The 13,735-nt window shown below is 26.9% G+C and overlaps 1 protein-coding gene across 1 annotated transcript; it reads left to right on the top strand.

The window, feature by feature from the left end:
* Positions 1-12,739: 12,739 nt before the first annotated feature.
* Positions 12,740-13,519, top strand: LOC135924366 (uncharacterized). Its single transcript, XM_065459422.1, has one exon. It carries the CDS (start codon positions 12,740-12,742, stop codon positions 13,517-13,519), a length of 780 nt encoding a protein of 259 aa, XP_065315494.1.
* Positions 13,520-13,735: the final 216 nt, after the last annotated feature.

The following is a 13,735-nucleotide window of genomic DNA, read 5'->3' as shown; positions in this document are numbered from 1 at the left end:
TATAATAAAAGGATAATAAAATTGTGACACTTTGTCCATCGTCTAAATGAACGAGGGGGAGGGGGAGGTGGTAGGAACAGTTTGCATCCAATTTTTATTAAGGGAAATAGGGGGTAGGCACCTTTAAGAGGGGTATGATAAATTTTGGGGGGTTATCTACTAAATATATAAATATAATAGGACAAAATATATTGTTATAAAAATTAATTCATTTCTTTTAGACTTAATATAATACAGTGATATTACTGATAATCGACCAAATACATATTTTACAAACAATCATGGATATTATTTTTCAAATAAAACTTTCTGCTATCCTTTTAAATGTAATTTAAAAGGTTTAAACATTCTCAGCAAACTCATATTCATGCCAAACAATATGTTATAATAATGCATTCATTGTAAATGAGGGATTTTTTAATTGAATTCATGATCTAAAAAATATATGTTTTATATTCACAATATTTTGATAGTTGGTAGGCGAGCTAAAATAATTAAGTTATTCTTTTTAAAATTTATGTAAGGAGTACCAGTGTAATTTATAATGGGAAAACTAGGCATAGGTTTTTGAGGGGGGTTTGAATCCAGTGTACATTATTTGTCACAGATTTTTATCATATTTTGTGTAAAAGTGTACAATACTAGAATTTGGAATCGAACTCATAACAAAATACGATAACTGAACATTTGTCGTAGCAGCTTAGTGTTGTATTCTCTTCGAAACCAACTTGGCATTATGCCTTTACAGGTGGTTCTCATATTTTGAGGTTATTTATTTATTTGATTGCATTTGGTCTTATAAAGGTAGAGATGTGCAATATAGGTATAAGTCGATAGCTAATAAAAATATCTACTAATGAGGAGGTCTAGGTCAATATTTTAATCAACACAAGACAAATAATTTTGACTGTAACTATTTATTCATGGTTTTATTACTTAATAGGTTGAATTTAATCTAGATAAGATAAGGAGAAGGAATCGGTAGGGCGGAGAGGAGCGGGTATGGTAATAATAAAAATTTGAGGTATTGAATAAAAATAATTATAATGTCTTAATTTTAATGAAAGTTATTAGGCTAAGTGAATAGGTCTAGGTCTTGGGGGGTCAGGTATATTTTTATCAACACAAAATATTATGTGTATCGAATAAAATTGAATTAAAATATATTTTGATTGTAATGATAATTGTCACTCTAAGTGGGCAGGTTAGATCTTGGGGGGGAGGGGGGGGGGGGGTAAGAATATTATAATCAACAGAAAATATTAATATGGGTATCAAATAAAAGGTATATAATTATTTTTTGATTACAATGATAAGTAACACTCTATGTGGGCAGTCTAGGTATTGGTGGGTCAGGAATATTTTATAAACAAAAATATTATGGGCATTAAATAATGCTAATTAAAAAATATTTTGACTCAAATAATGGTACTCACTCTTGGTCTTAATGGGTTTGACTTAAACCTGGAAGTAGGGGGAGGGGTAAAAAGTAATAATTGGATATGGGTGTCAAATAAAAAGTAACATTCAGGATCAAATTAAGGATATAATTTTTATTCCCCGTCATTCTTGACGAGCTATCTATCAGTATCCCTATAAACAAGAATTTGAAAACTACGCCATATCTAATAAAAATAGCATTTTTGAATGCGTTAGCATAACTATTTCTTCTGTGATTTCTATAAGTTCATTCTCAGTAATTTCCTGTTCCATTAAAAGGCGTGTGGATGTATTGTAAACAATATATAGAGAAATGATAAGAAGTTTAGTGGTAATTATATTATTTAAGAAATTATCCTTTTTTAAATTAAACACGATTTTAATATTTGTATGATTTTAATATAATTATTCCATCAAACATGCTTACCTTAAAAAAAACTCGTCTCAAAGACAACTCGATCCCGGAGGGACATTTGATTATTTATATATAGTTATTGTCCTAATTTATCTTTTGTTGGTTTCATTCGAGTCTAATCATATTTTCAATTTATTTTCTATATGACCTAGTTTATTTATTTAATATGATAAGACCTTTGACTGCGCCTACACATTTATCCATATCCAAGAAGGTAAATGTATAACGCAAGATCTTAGTTAAAATTCATGATGGCAAGTATTTTATATGTATGTCAGTCAATTTTAGTAATTACTGATATAATTTAGTAATTTATGTTTTATATAAAAATAATTTGCTTTATTATTATTTATACAAGATTTAAATATATTTTATTTTAATATTTGGTTTAGTTTTTGAAAATTAAAAAAAAATGAGAAACCAAATTATAAAAATCTATATAAAAATAATTTAAGGTTATTTATTTTAAAATAACAAAAATACTAACCGTAATCTAAAAAAATATATAATTAACTTTTAATTAAATAAATCTCTTGCTTATTTAATTTCAATGAATATTTTTTCTCAAATTTAACATTAATATTTTATAGCAATTTGTTAATACAGAAATAAATATATGGTTTTGTGTAGTGTTGTTAAACGGCTCGTTTTGAGCCGATTTTTAAAAACGGCTAACTCAATATTTCATCCAGAATAGTATTACGCAAGCCTGAAGATTTTGTTTGTAGAAGGAACAAAGGTTTCGACACCTATTAGCGAGATCTCAAGGCTTAGGCAATATTTTTCTGGCTAAAATATTGAGTTAGCCGTTTTAAAAGATCGGCTCAAAACAAGCCGTTTAACAACACTAGTTTTGTGGATGCCATCATAATTAGAATGAAATGAGAGAGGTAGGATAAATAGGGATAATTTTTTTCTATCATGGGCAAGGGGTTAAAATTGGAGAGAAAGGGGGTTGGAACTTTTTTTTTGTGACTATACAATGACGATAATATTTTTGAATTTGAATAGTCAAATTTATTCATTTATTTAAACAAAAATTTTAAGATTTTAAAAATTATATAATATTGAAAATGTAAAATATATTTATAATATTAATATTACCTGCCAAATATAATTTTTCATTCGACATGCATTAATTTTACGTCATATTATATTTAAAAAACAAGTAAATATAACATCTGACGCTTTGCATCGTCAACCAAAATATTACATGAATTGAATTATTGTATACAAAAATAGGGCATTTTTTCTAGGGGTCTGGGAGTTAAAGGAGTAAACAGCCCATCTGACACGAGTGTGGCATCTAGTTAAAATCTGAACTTGCCCAAAAAATATTTTTGAAGCCAACCTCAATAGGTTAAAGGATTATTTGAAAACTATAGAAATATGTAGTAGGGTTGGTTATACTTAGATTGCGTCAGCGGAATATTTAAAAGACCCTCTTTGGAAATTAGATGAGTCTCGAATTATATCTATATGGCGTGATATTCACTAGAAGTAAACCATCCTCAAAAACCTATACCTATCTCCCTTCCCTAAAAATCCCGATGCGATATCCCATATTATTAATACACGTTTTTAATTATAGTTTTACCCTCTTAATATTTTAAAAAGAATAACTTAATTTATAAATACTCTACTCTAAACTATCAAAAAAAAGTTATTATTTAAAGCATGAATAATTAAAAACACCCTCATTTAAAATAAATGAATTATTATAGTATAATGTTTGGCATGGATATTAGTTTGCTAATAGAATGTCTAAACCTTCTAAATTACATATAAAAAGATAGCAGAAAATTATCCATAAATAAATTTTATTTAAAAAATAATGACTATGATTGTATGCAATTTATAAATTTGATCAATGTTCAGCAATATCATTATATTATAATAGGTCTAAAATAAAAGTTTTAAGTAATTTTTTACAACAATATATTTTGTCCTATTTAATCTGAAAATTTAATAAATCCCAAATAAATTTATTCTATATCTAGCCTAGCCCTTAAATGTCTACCCCCTACTTCCCTATAAAATGGAAACAAATTGCACATACCGCACCCTCTTCCACTTATGTAGATGCTAGTCCCGAAGTAAAAGAAAATTTAAATTTTACAGTGTACATCAATGCAAATCAGCTGGAGATGCCATCTTGGTTACACTAATCATTATTAAAATTTTAAACGAGAGCCTAATTTATTCCTATATCTTATGCAAACTTTATTAAAGAATTACCGGATCAATGAGATAATAAGGAAGCAAGTTATCAATTTAATAGTAATTTTTAACATGATAATATACTATATGTGTTAACAAAATGGCGGGCCCAGCTGATTTGCTTTTAACTAGGTTTAAAAATGCATTTTAATGAATGAATCGTCAGTCTAGGTATTATATATGTCATTGAGATTATCATATTTATTTATAAATACTATATAAACAACGTGTCTAACTATTTTATTTCCACTAACAATTAAAACATTAGTAAATAATTTCTATTATATCGATTAAGTTTTTTAAAAAAAACTATAATACTTTTATTTGTAATTATTTTGGTATATATATACATTTATATAATTATCCAATTTAACTTCTAATAATATGCAATTTGATTAACCTCGATAATATAATATTACATGTCGGAATAATATAATATACAAATATAAGGTGACCTTTAAATATATCTTACAATAATAAATTCAAATATAACATATCTTCTTTCCCACCAAGTTAAGATTGTCTACAAATCTTTTTATTTACCAAGTTCAAGTTCATCTATATTTTTTGTAGTACTCCAGGTTACTCTATATAGTTTATCAATATTCACGTTACCATTATCATTATATTGTTGATTATGTTAATTTCTACATATGTTGGTAACGATAAGTCAAATTCTATAATTCCTGGAAATCCAAATAGGCTGTGTCAAATTTTATAATCCACGGAAATCCAAATATCAATCATTTTGATAGTGCCCTTTATCATATCATAAATTCTATAATCCATGGAAATCTAAATAGGCTGCATCGTGCCTTTATCATAAATTCTATAATCCATGGAAATCTAAATAGGCTGCATCAATCATTTTGATAGTGCCCTTTATCATTATCATAAATTCTATAATCCATGGAAATCTAAATAGGCTGCATCGTGCCTTTATCGTATAAATTCTATAATCATGGAAATCTAAATAGGCTGCATCAATCATTTTGATAGTGCCCTTTATCATTATCATAAATTCTATAATCCATGGAAACCTAAATAGGCTGCATTGTGCCTTTATCGTATAAATTCTATAATTTTGTTAAGTTTCACGGTTGGTCTTCGTCTTTAGTATCTGGGTATCGTAACCATAGTTCTCCGACGATTAATTGATCGCGAATTCTTAATTCTTTATTATGGATTCAGTAGGGCCGCGACTTAATCTAATGAAATCAATTGCTCCTCTATCAATAGAATTTTGAGGATATTTTATGTGTCTATAGTCGTCAGTAGCCCATTTATCTCATTCATCTTTTATCCATAATTGCTAAATCAATTTATTTATTTTTTAACAAAAAAAAATTATAATTCTATATAATATTTAACTTGACCGAAGACCGAAAACCGCGCGACCTTTTTCCTCGTCGCCAAATATTATATCGATTAAGTTTTTTTAAAAAACTATAATACTTTTATTTGTAATTCTTTTGGTAAATATACATTTATATAATTATCCAATTTAACTTCTAATAATATGCAATTTGATTAACCTCGATAATATAATATTACATGTCGGAATAATATAATATACAAATATAAGGTGACCTTTAAATATATCTTACAATAATAAATATTCAAATGTAACAATTTCCTCTGATATTTAAAGTATTTTCACAATACATGTCCGTTTAGAATCTTGTGATTACAAAAATTATCGATGAGAAGTAAAACATAAAATATAGCGTAAAATCAAATATATAGTTTAGGTGATAAATAACAATAATTGGGAATTTAACTTAATTTAAATTACCTAATGTAATTAATATTGGAATATATTCACTATTAAACATTTTTCCAGATAAATAATTTACAATTAAAACTTAATTAAACTAAAAATAATTTCAGTTTCATTTTTTTATAAAAATTATTTTCATGGGAAATTTAAACAAGACTATAAATTTTATAAAGGTTTAAAAGGGTTTGATTAATTTCTTTACATTTTTAAAAGATTCGGTTCAGATTCCATAAAAAATATTTAATTATTTAGGTTCGGTTTAGTTTTAGAGGTCAGGTTTAGTTTAACACTATCCAAAACTGAGTGCCACATCCCCATCACCTCCAAAAAATTTATAACTCCTAAACAAATGAAAATCGCAAAGGGATTATTAGAAATGAAATAGCATTATTTGATATATATTGTTTAAAATATAACTACAAACCACTATTTCATGACCATAAATTTATTAAAAATATTATTAATAATATTTGTGAAAAAAATAAATTATATTGTCTTTAGATAATTATATATATTCAGTAGTGCTTTGTTATTCATTTAATCTATAAAGCATTCAATGAAATATATGAAATACTTAAAATCATATTGTAATATAACTCATTTTAAAGTGCCGAACAAAACTACCTCGAAATTAGAACCGAATTTAAAATATTTTATATTTTATAAACTAACCTAAACCGAACTGAACTTTAAAAAAATATATATTAAAGGAGTTAGCTGAACCTTAGTAACCTCTATAAACAGTAGCGCCACTAGGAGGAAGGGAACACAGGGGCTCAAGTCTCCTGAAAAATTTGAAGAACCCCCTGAAAATCTTAACATTTTTTTTAAAATGCCTAAAAAAAGTTTTGAAAATGTTAATTAAAAAAATCAGGCATTTTTAAAAAAACTAATTTTTGAGCCCCCTGAGATTGTAAAGGTTGGCAATGTCAATGTCTATAAACCAATTTACACAGGTTTATATCGGTTTTTTAGTTTATAAATAATGTAATTTTAAATTACATTATATTTATTTTATTGTAAGCTTCTCTTTTTAGCAATATTTATCTCTAGGCGTTATTTTTATAAAATATTATGTATTAAATACTATATTTTAACTAATAATTTATAATTATAAAAATAACAAATATGGCAATTGTTTTAAAAAGGGAGATACATTTAAGGTGATTTCTATTCATCGTACAACCAGCTCAATAAATTAATTAATTTTATGAATAATAAATCATTCCTTTATAGTAGATGGAGGTTGGTTAGGGCTTTTGGTAGGAGTAAAGACTTTGATCGATTCGACTTCCGAGGTGGGTCTCATTTCTTTAGGAAATTGAGGGGGTTTATCTATTAAGATTTTGGCAGGAGTTATTTTACTATTAATATCCGGTGTTTTTACAATTGCAATGAAAGGTTTTTCTGTTTTAGAGTCTAAATTAGTGGGAGTTCCCAAATAGCTTTCTAATTTTGTATTTATCGTTTTATCTTCTATAATCCTAGGAGATTTATTATCATAGATCGATAGAGGCTGGTGAACTAATTTTCGAGGAGAAAACATATTTCTATTGTTGACAAAGTATACCTCCGACGATAGGCTTACAACATCATCTATATTTGAACCATGCTCCAATCTCAAAATTTTATCTTGCTGCCTAAGTTCTACGTTTTGACAGCACCAGCATGGAGGATTTGGTTTTAAAGAGAGATCCTTATTTACATCTCTAAGCGGTCTAAGACTTAATATGTCCCACAAATTATGAAAGAATCTACCAAACAAAGACCTGCCATATTCATCGCCTCTAACTTTACTTCTCTTTGATCTGCAGATATTGCAACAGCAATAACATAGCAATAAAAGTAATAGCAGAAGCAATAAAAACCAAATAATGGGCCGCATGATCCTTGCATTTTCATCGTTCATCATAGCGATGTAACTTACGGGTCTATGAGTTTTCTTGTGCATTGTAGTAAAAGGTCGTTCCAAAGTTGGTATGTGTATTATCAGCGGCACTTCTCCTTCGATGTAATGTCTATATTCCCCCATCCTTATTTCCTCAGCATCCCCTAATGTTTAATAATAATAAAAAAATATTTAACTTTATATTAGCATTTGGTCTAATTAACGAAAAGTAAAAATTAGTTACAATTAGATTTCAATCTGGTAGATAGTTTCTGATTTTGATTATTGTCCACAAAAGAGGAATCCAAGTTTATATCAGACTTGTATTTAAATTTTTTCAATTTTCTTTTAAAGTTAAAAGCACCGAGATTTTGGGATGATGATAAATTGGGAACATCGTAGGAATATTTATTTTCATCCTCATATTTATTTAGAGCCTGATCGTTTCTTATATTTTTTATATATTCAGCGAGATTTTTATATTGGTCTCTCTTCAAAACGGCGCTCAATTCTTCTTGGATATTATCTAATTTAGGCGCAGACATTTATATATAAACAATACTTTAAAAAAATAATATTATACATTTAAGAATTTATAGAATCAGTAAACAATAAAGAATTTTAACAATCAAATAATAATGTTATAAATTATACAAAGGAATATTTTTTTAAAAACTAGAATGCTCTAATATTTTTTTTCGATTTAAAAATCTTTTTATGTTTTAAAAAATAGCAGTGGCCCCTACACTTTCTGAGCGAATGAAGCAGAATACCCCCCTGAAAAGTAGCCCCCCTCCCCCCTTGAAAAAATGATAATTATTTTATGACACCCATAAATTCCAAAAATAATTTTTATTGCATCAATTTTTAATATATAATATATAATAGCCATATTCAAGAAATGAACGTTTTCGTATCTTAGTAATGTTAATTTTTTTTGTATCAACTTTCATATCTTCATAACGTTAATTTTTTCACTTTCCTATCTCATGTTAAAATATTTTTTTTCCATCAACTTTCCTATCATCTTAATGTTAAATAAATCGAGGGCTATTATTATCTCGCTAATGTTAAAACTTTTTTTAAAAATTTTTTATGGCAAAACAGAGATTCGAACTAGCCACCTATCGTTCGGAAGGCAAACGTTCTTACCATTGAGCCCCCCCCTTCAATATTATATTTTGATATATTTGTGTATATATATGAAGCTTTATATACTTTGCGCATGCGCCTAATTTTGACGTAATTTTTGAATTTCTCACCAATATATTTTTACCGTTTTTCAATTAATTATACCGCCAACAATATTGGAATCTCTTGAAATGACATTAGCTACCCATTTTTATCATGCTTCCTTCATTATTGATTAAAATTTCATAAAAGTAATTATTAAAATTTAGATCTTATAACTATTCTTTAAATTATATTTAGCTATTTGACAAACAAAAATAAATCTCACAATACACCCTGACATTAGCTACCCATTTTTATCATGCTTCCTTCATTCTTGTTTAAAATTTCATAAAAGTAATTATTAAAATTTAGATCTTATAACTACTCTTTAAATTATATTTAGCTATTTGACAAACAAAAATAAATCTACACCCTGACATTAGCTACCCATTTTTATCATGCTTCCTTCATTCTTGATTAAAATTTCATAAAAGTAATTATTAAAATTTAGATCTTATAACTATTCTTTAAATTATATTTAGCTATTTGACAAACAAAAATAAATCTCACAATACACCCTGACATTAGCTACCCATTTTTATCATGCTTCCTTCATTCTTGATTAAAATTTCATAAAAGTAATTATTAAAATTTAGATCTTATAACTATTCTTTAAATTATATTTAGCTATTTGACAAACAAAAATAAATCTCACAATACACCCCAAACAATATTGGAATCTCTTAAAATGACATTAGCTACCCATTTTTATCATGCTTCCTTCATTATTGATTAAAATTTCATAAAAGTAATTATTAAAATTTAGATCTTATAACTATTCTTTAAATTATATTTAGCTATTTGACAAACAAAAATAAATCTCACAATACACCCTGACATTAGCTACCCATTTTTATCATGCTTCCTTCATTCTTGATTAAAATTTCATAAAAGTAATTATTAAAATTTAGATCTTATAACTATTCTTTAAATTATATTTAGCTATTTGACAAACAAAAATAAATCTCACAATACACCCTGACATTAGCTACCCATTTTTATCATGCTTCCTTCATTCTTGATTAAAATTTCATAAAAGTAATTATTAAAATTTAGATCTTATAACTATTCTTTAAATTATATTTAGCTATTTGACAAACAAAAATAAATCTCACAATACACCCCAAACAATATTGGAATCTCTTAAAATGACATTAGCTACCCATTTTTATCATGCTTCCTTCATTATTGATTAAAATTTCATAAAAGTAATTATTAAAATTTAGATCTTATAACTATTCTTTAAATTATATTTAGCTATTTGACAAACAAAAATAAATCTCACAATACACCCTGACATTAGCTACCCATTTTTATCATGCTTCCTTCATTCTTGATTAAAATTTCATAAAAGTAATTATTAAAATTTAGATCTTATAACTATTCTTTAAATTATATTTAGCTATTTGACAAACAAAAATAAATCTCACAATACACCCTGACATTAGCTACCCATTTTTATCATGCTTCCTTCATTCTTGATTAAAATTTCATAAAAGTAATTATTAAAATTTAGATCTTATAACTATTCTTTAAATTATATTTAGCTATTTGACAAACAAAAATAAATCTCACAATACACCCCAAACAATATTGGAATCTCTTAAAATGACATTAGCTACCCATTTTTATCATGCTTCCTTCATTCTTGATTAAAATTTCATAAAAGTAATTATTAAAATTTAGATCTTATGATCAGGCCGAGCCCAGGCCTGCAATAAAATTTGTTTTAGTTCAATGTCTGACTCATAGTTAATAATAAAAAAATTCCCAAGCCCAGCCCCATAATTCATTTAAAAATACAATCAGAATATGAAAGTCGCATAGGCCTTGGTTTTTTGATAAGGCCTGGCCATGTTTGCGAAAAAAAATTTCCCAGCCAATGTTATCTCTATTTTAAATTTTACTTAATATGATATCTATCACAATTTTAAATTTTATTTTAAAATCTAAATATAAAATTTAATTTAAGACATTGTTATTAAATTACAATAGAAATAAATGGAATATAAAATTAAATTTAAGAAATTGTTATTAAATTACAATAAAAAATAAATGAAAATTATATAAAAGTTGCATTGGACTTGGTTTTTTGATCAGGCCTGGCTATGTCTGCAAAAAAAAATATCAGGCCAATGTCTATATCCCATATTTAAAATTAAAAAATTTTCAAGAATCTCTATTTTAAATTTTACCCAGATATTTCTAATACCCATAATGCTCGCGGGTTACATTGCAACAATTTTACCTCTTTTTCTCTTAAATTTTAATATTTTTATAAAATATATTAATAAAGCATATTTCTTATCATATACACCTAACTAATTAGTAATTACCCACAATAGAAATAAATGGAATATTAAAATTAAATTTAAGACATTGTTATTAAATCAAAATAAAAAAAATGAAAATTTTATGAAAGTTGCATGGGACTTTTTTTGATCAGGCCTGGCTATGTTTGTAAAAAAAAATTTTCAGACCAATATCTATATCCCATATTTAAAATTAAATTTTCAAGGATCTCTATTTTAAATTTTAGCCAATATGATTTCTATCACAATTTAAATTTTGATATTTCTAATACCCTTAATGTTCACGTGTTACATTGTAACAATTTTACCTCTTTTTCTCCTAAATTTTAATATTTTTATAAAATATATTAATAAAGCATATTTAGTATCATATACACCTAACTTAATAATTACCCATCAACCCGTCATTCTAATTAAATTAAGTTAATTTCATAAAAAAAAGTTTCATATATATACAAATATATCAAAATATAATATTGAAGGGGGGGGGGGGCTTAATGGGAAAAAGTTTGTCTTCCGAACGATAGGTTGCGAGTTCGAATCCCAGTGTTGCCATAAAAAAAATTTTACATTAACGAGATAATAGTAGCTCTCAATTTATTTAACATTAAGATGATTGATAGGAAAGGTGATAGAAAAAAGATATTTTAACATTAGGAGATAGGAAAGTGAAAAAATTAACGTTAAGATGATAGGAAAGTTGATAGAAAAAAAATTAACATTACCAAGATACGAAAAAGTTCATTTCTAGATTTAGGAATTTTTTTGTGTTACCAGTTATTTGAAAATAATATTTAATTTTTATTCTTTGTAACGTTAATAAATAGAATACTATGGAAAATAGACAATCTCCCAAACAATTAAAGGAAAGTATCCGCAAATTACGGAATCACATAAAATCCAAATATAATAATCCTAAATTAGTTTCATTAACTACAACTCATAATCCTAATTCAAATTTATATCTCCCAATTGATTTATCAATTAAAACTGCTATGATTAGCGCATGCATAAGCCGTTTTCATCAAAAAATTAAACAAATCTTCCCTACCACTTACACTTCTATTTTGGGAAATAGAAAAAGATTAAACATAACAAAAGAAGTTTTATTTTCCAATAATTTAGATAAAATATTTTTATTTTAAGGAAAGTGGTCGTAAAGTGCGAAGTCATATAAAATCCAAGAAACCCAAACCTATAGTAGCTTTAGTACCTACACCTCAAAGTATTAATTTAAATAAACCTTTTCCTATTGATATATCAACTAAAACTGCTAGGATGCGGGCATGTGCTGCCCATTTCGTCTAAAGCTTAAACAGATTTTCCCCACCACCTATACATCTATTCTTAAAAATAGAAGTAATTTAACACATTTTAATACTAATGATATTCACTTAATAACTGAACATACTTGCGGGCCTATGAATATCATATGTCAATTTTGTTTTTCCATGAATTTCATAGTTGAGAGACCGACCGACGGTAAATTCACACAGTGCTGTCATAAAGGGAAGGTTATCCTTACCCAAATACCATATCCTCCTTATTTAAAAAATCTTATATCAAACCCTCAAGATAAGTTACATAATAATTTTATGAAGAACATACGTTCTTATAATTCAGCAGTAGCTTTTGCATCGATGGGCGCAAAAATTTCGGAGCTTACAGGTAGTGGCCCTTATTGTTTCAAAGTGCACGGCCAAATATATCACCGCACATCTAATTTATACCCACCTTCTAATGCTTTGCCTACTTATGCCCAGTTATACGTGTTAGATACGACACAGGCTATAGATAAGCGTATACACCATCCAGCAAATAGTAAATGTAATAAAGATATTATGAAGCAATTAGATCAGTTAATACGACAAATTAACCCCTATGCTCTTAGTTTTAAGACATTAGGTGAAGTCCATCAATCTGCATTAGAATTAGCAACTACTTCTAATACAAAACTCCCAACCATTAATATGATCTTTAAAGGAGATCGTTCTAGCGATCGACGCCGTTATAATTTACCATCTATGGATGACGTAGCTATGATTTTCAATAATGAAGATGGAGAGCCTCCTTTCAAAAGAGATATTAAAGTCTATCCTAAATCTAATGACAACGATCTCATTATTCTTAATGTATTGAGCCCAAATTTAGACCCCATGGTTTATCCTATACTATTCCCTCATGGTGAACCTGGTTGGTCTCCTAATATGATCGCTGACAATTCTGACTAACAGGAGCTCTGGTAAATAATGATAGTATTTAGGGTGCTACTAAGAGATATTGTTTCATTAAAAATAATATTCCCCGTCATTTTTGACGGGTTATCAACTAGTATATAATATAAATATGCAAAAAAAATATACTATAAATATTATTTTTAAATTAATAATTTAGATAGAGAAAGCGAATTTATAATTTCATCAATATTTAATTGTTTAAATAAATTT

This window comes from Gordionus sp. m RMFG-2023, chromosome 2, assembly GCF_954871325.1.
Source record: "Gordionus sp. m RMFG-2023 chromosome 2, tfGorSpeb1-WG-v2, whole genome shotgun sequence".
NCBI classification, from domain to species: Eukaryota; Metazoa; Nematomorpha; class Gordioida; order Chordodea; family Parachordodidae; genus Gordionus; species Gordionus sp. m RMFG-2023.
This window is presented reverse-complemented; position numbering and strand designations above follow the sequence as displayed.

Bases quoted from the DNA above. Each gene is read 5' to 3' on its own strand.
- LOC135924366 (XM_065459422.1), top strand. From the start codon at position 12,740: ATGAATTTCATAGTTGAGAGACCGACCGACGGTAAATTCACACAGTGC.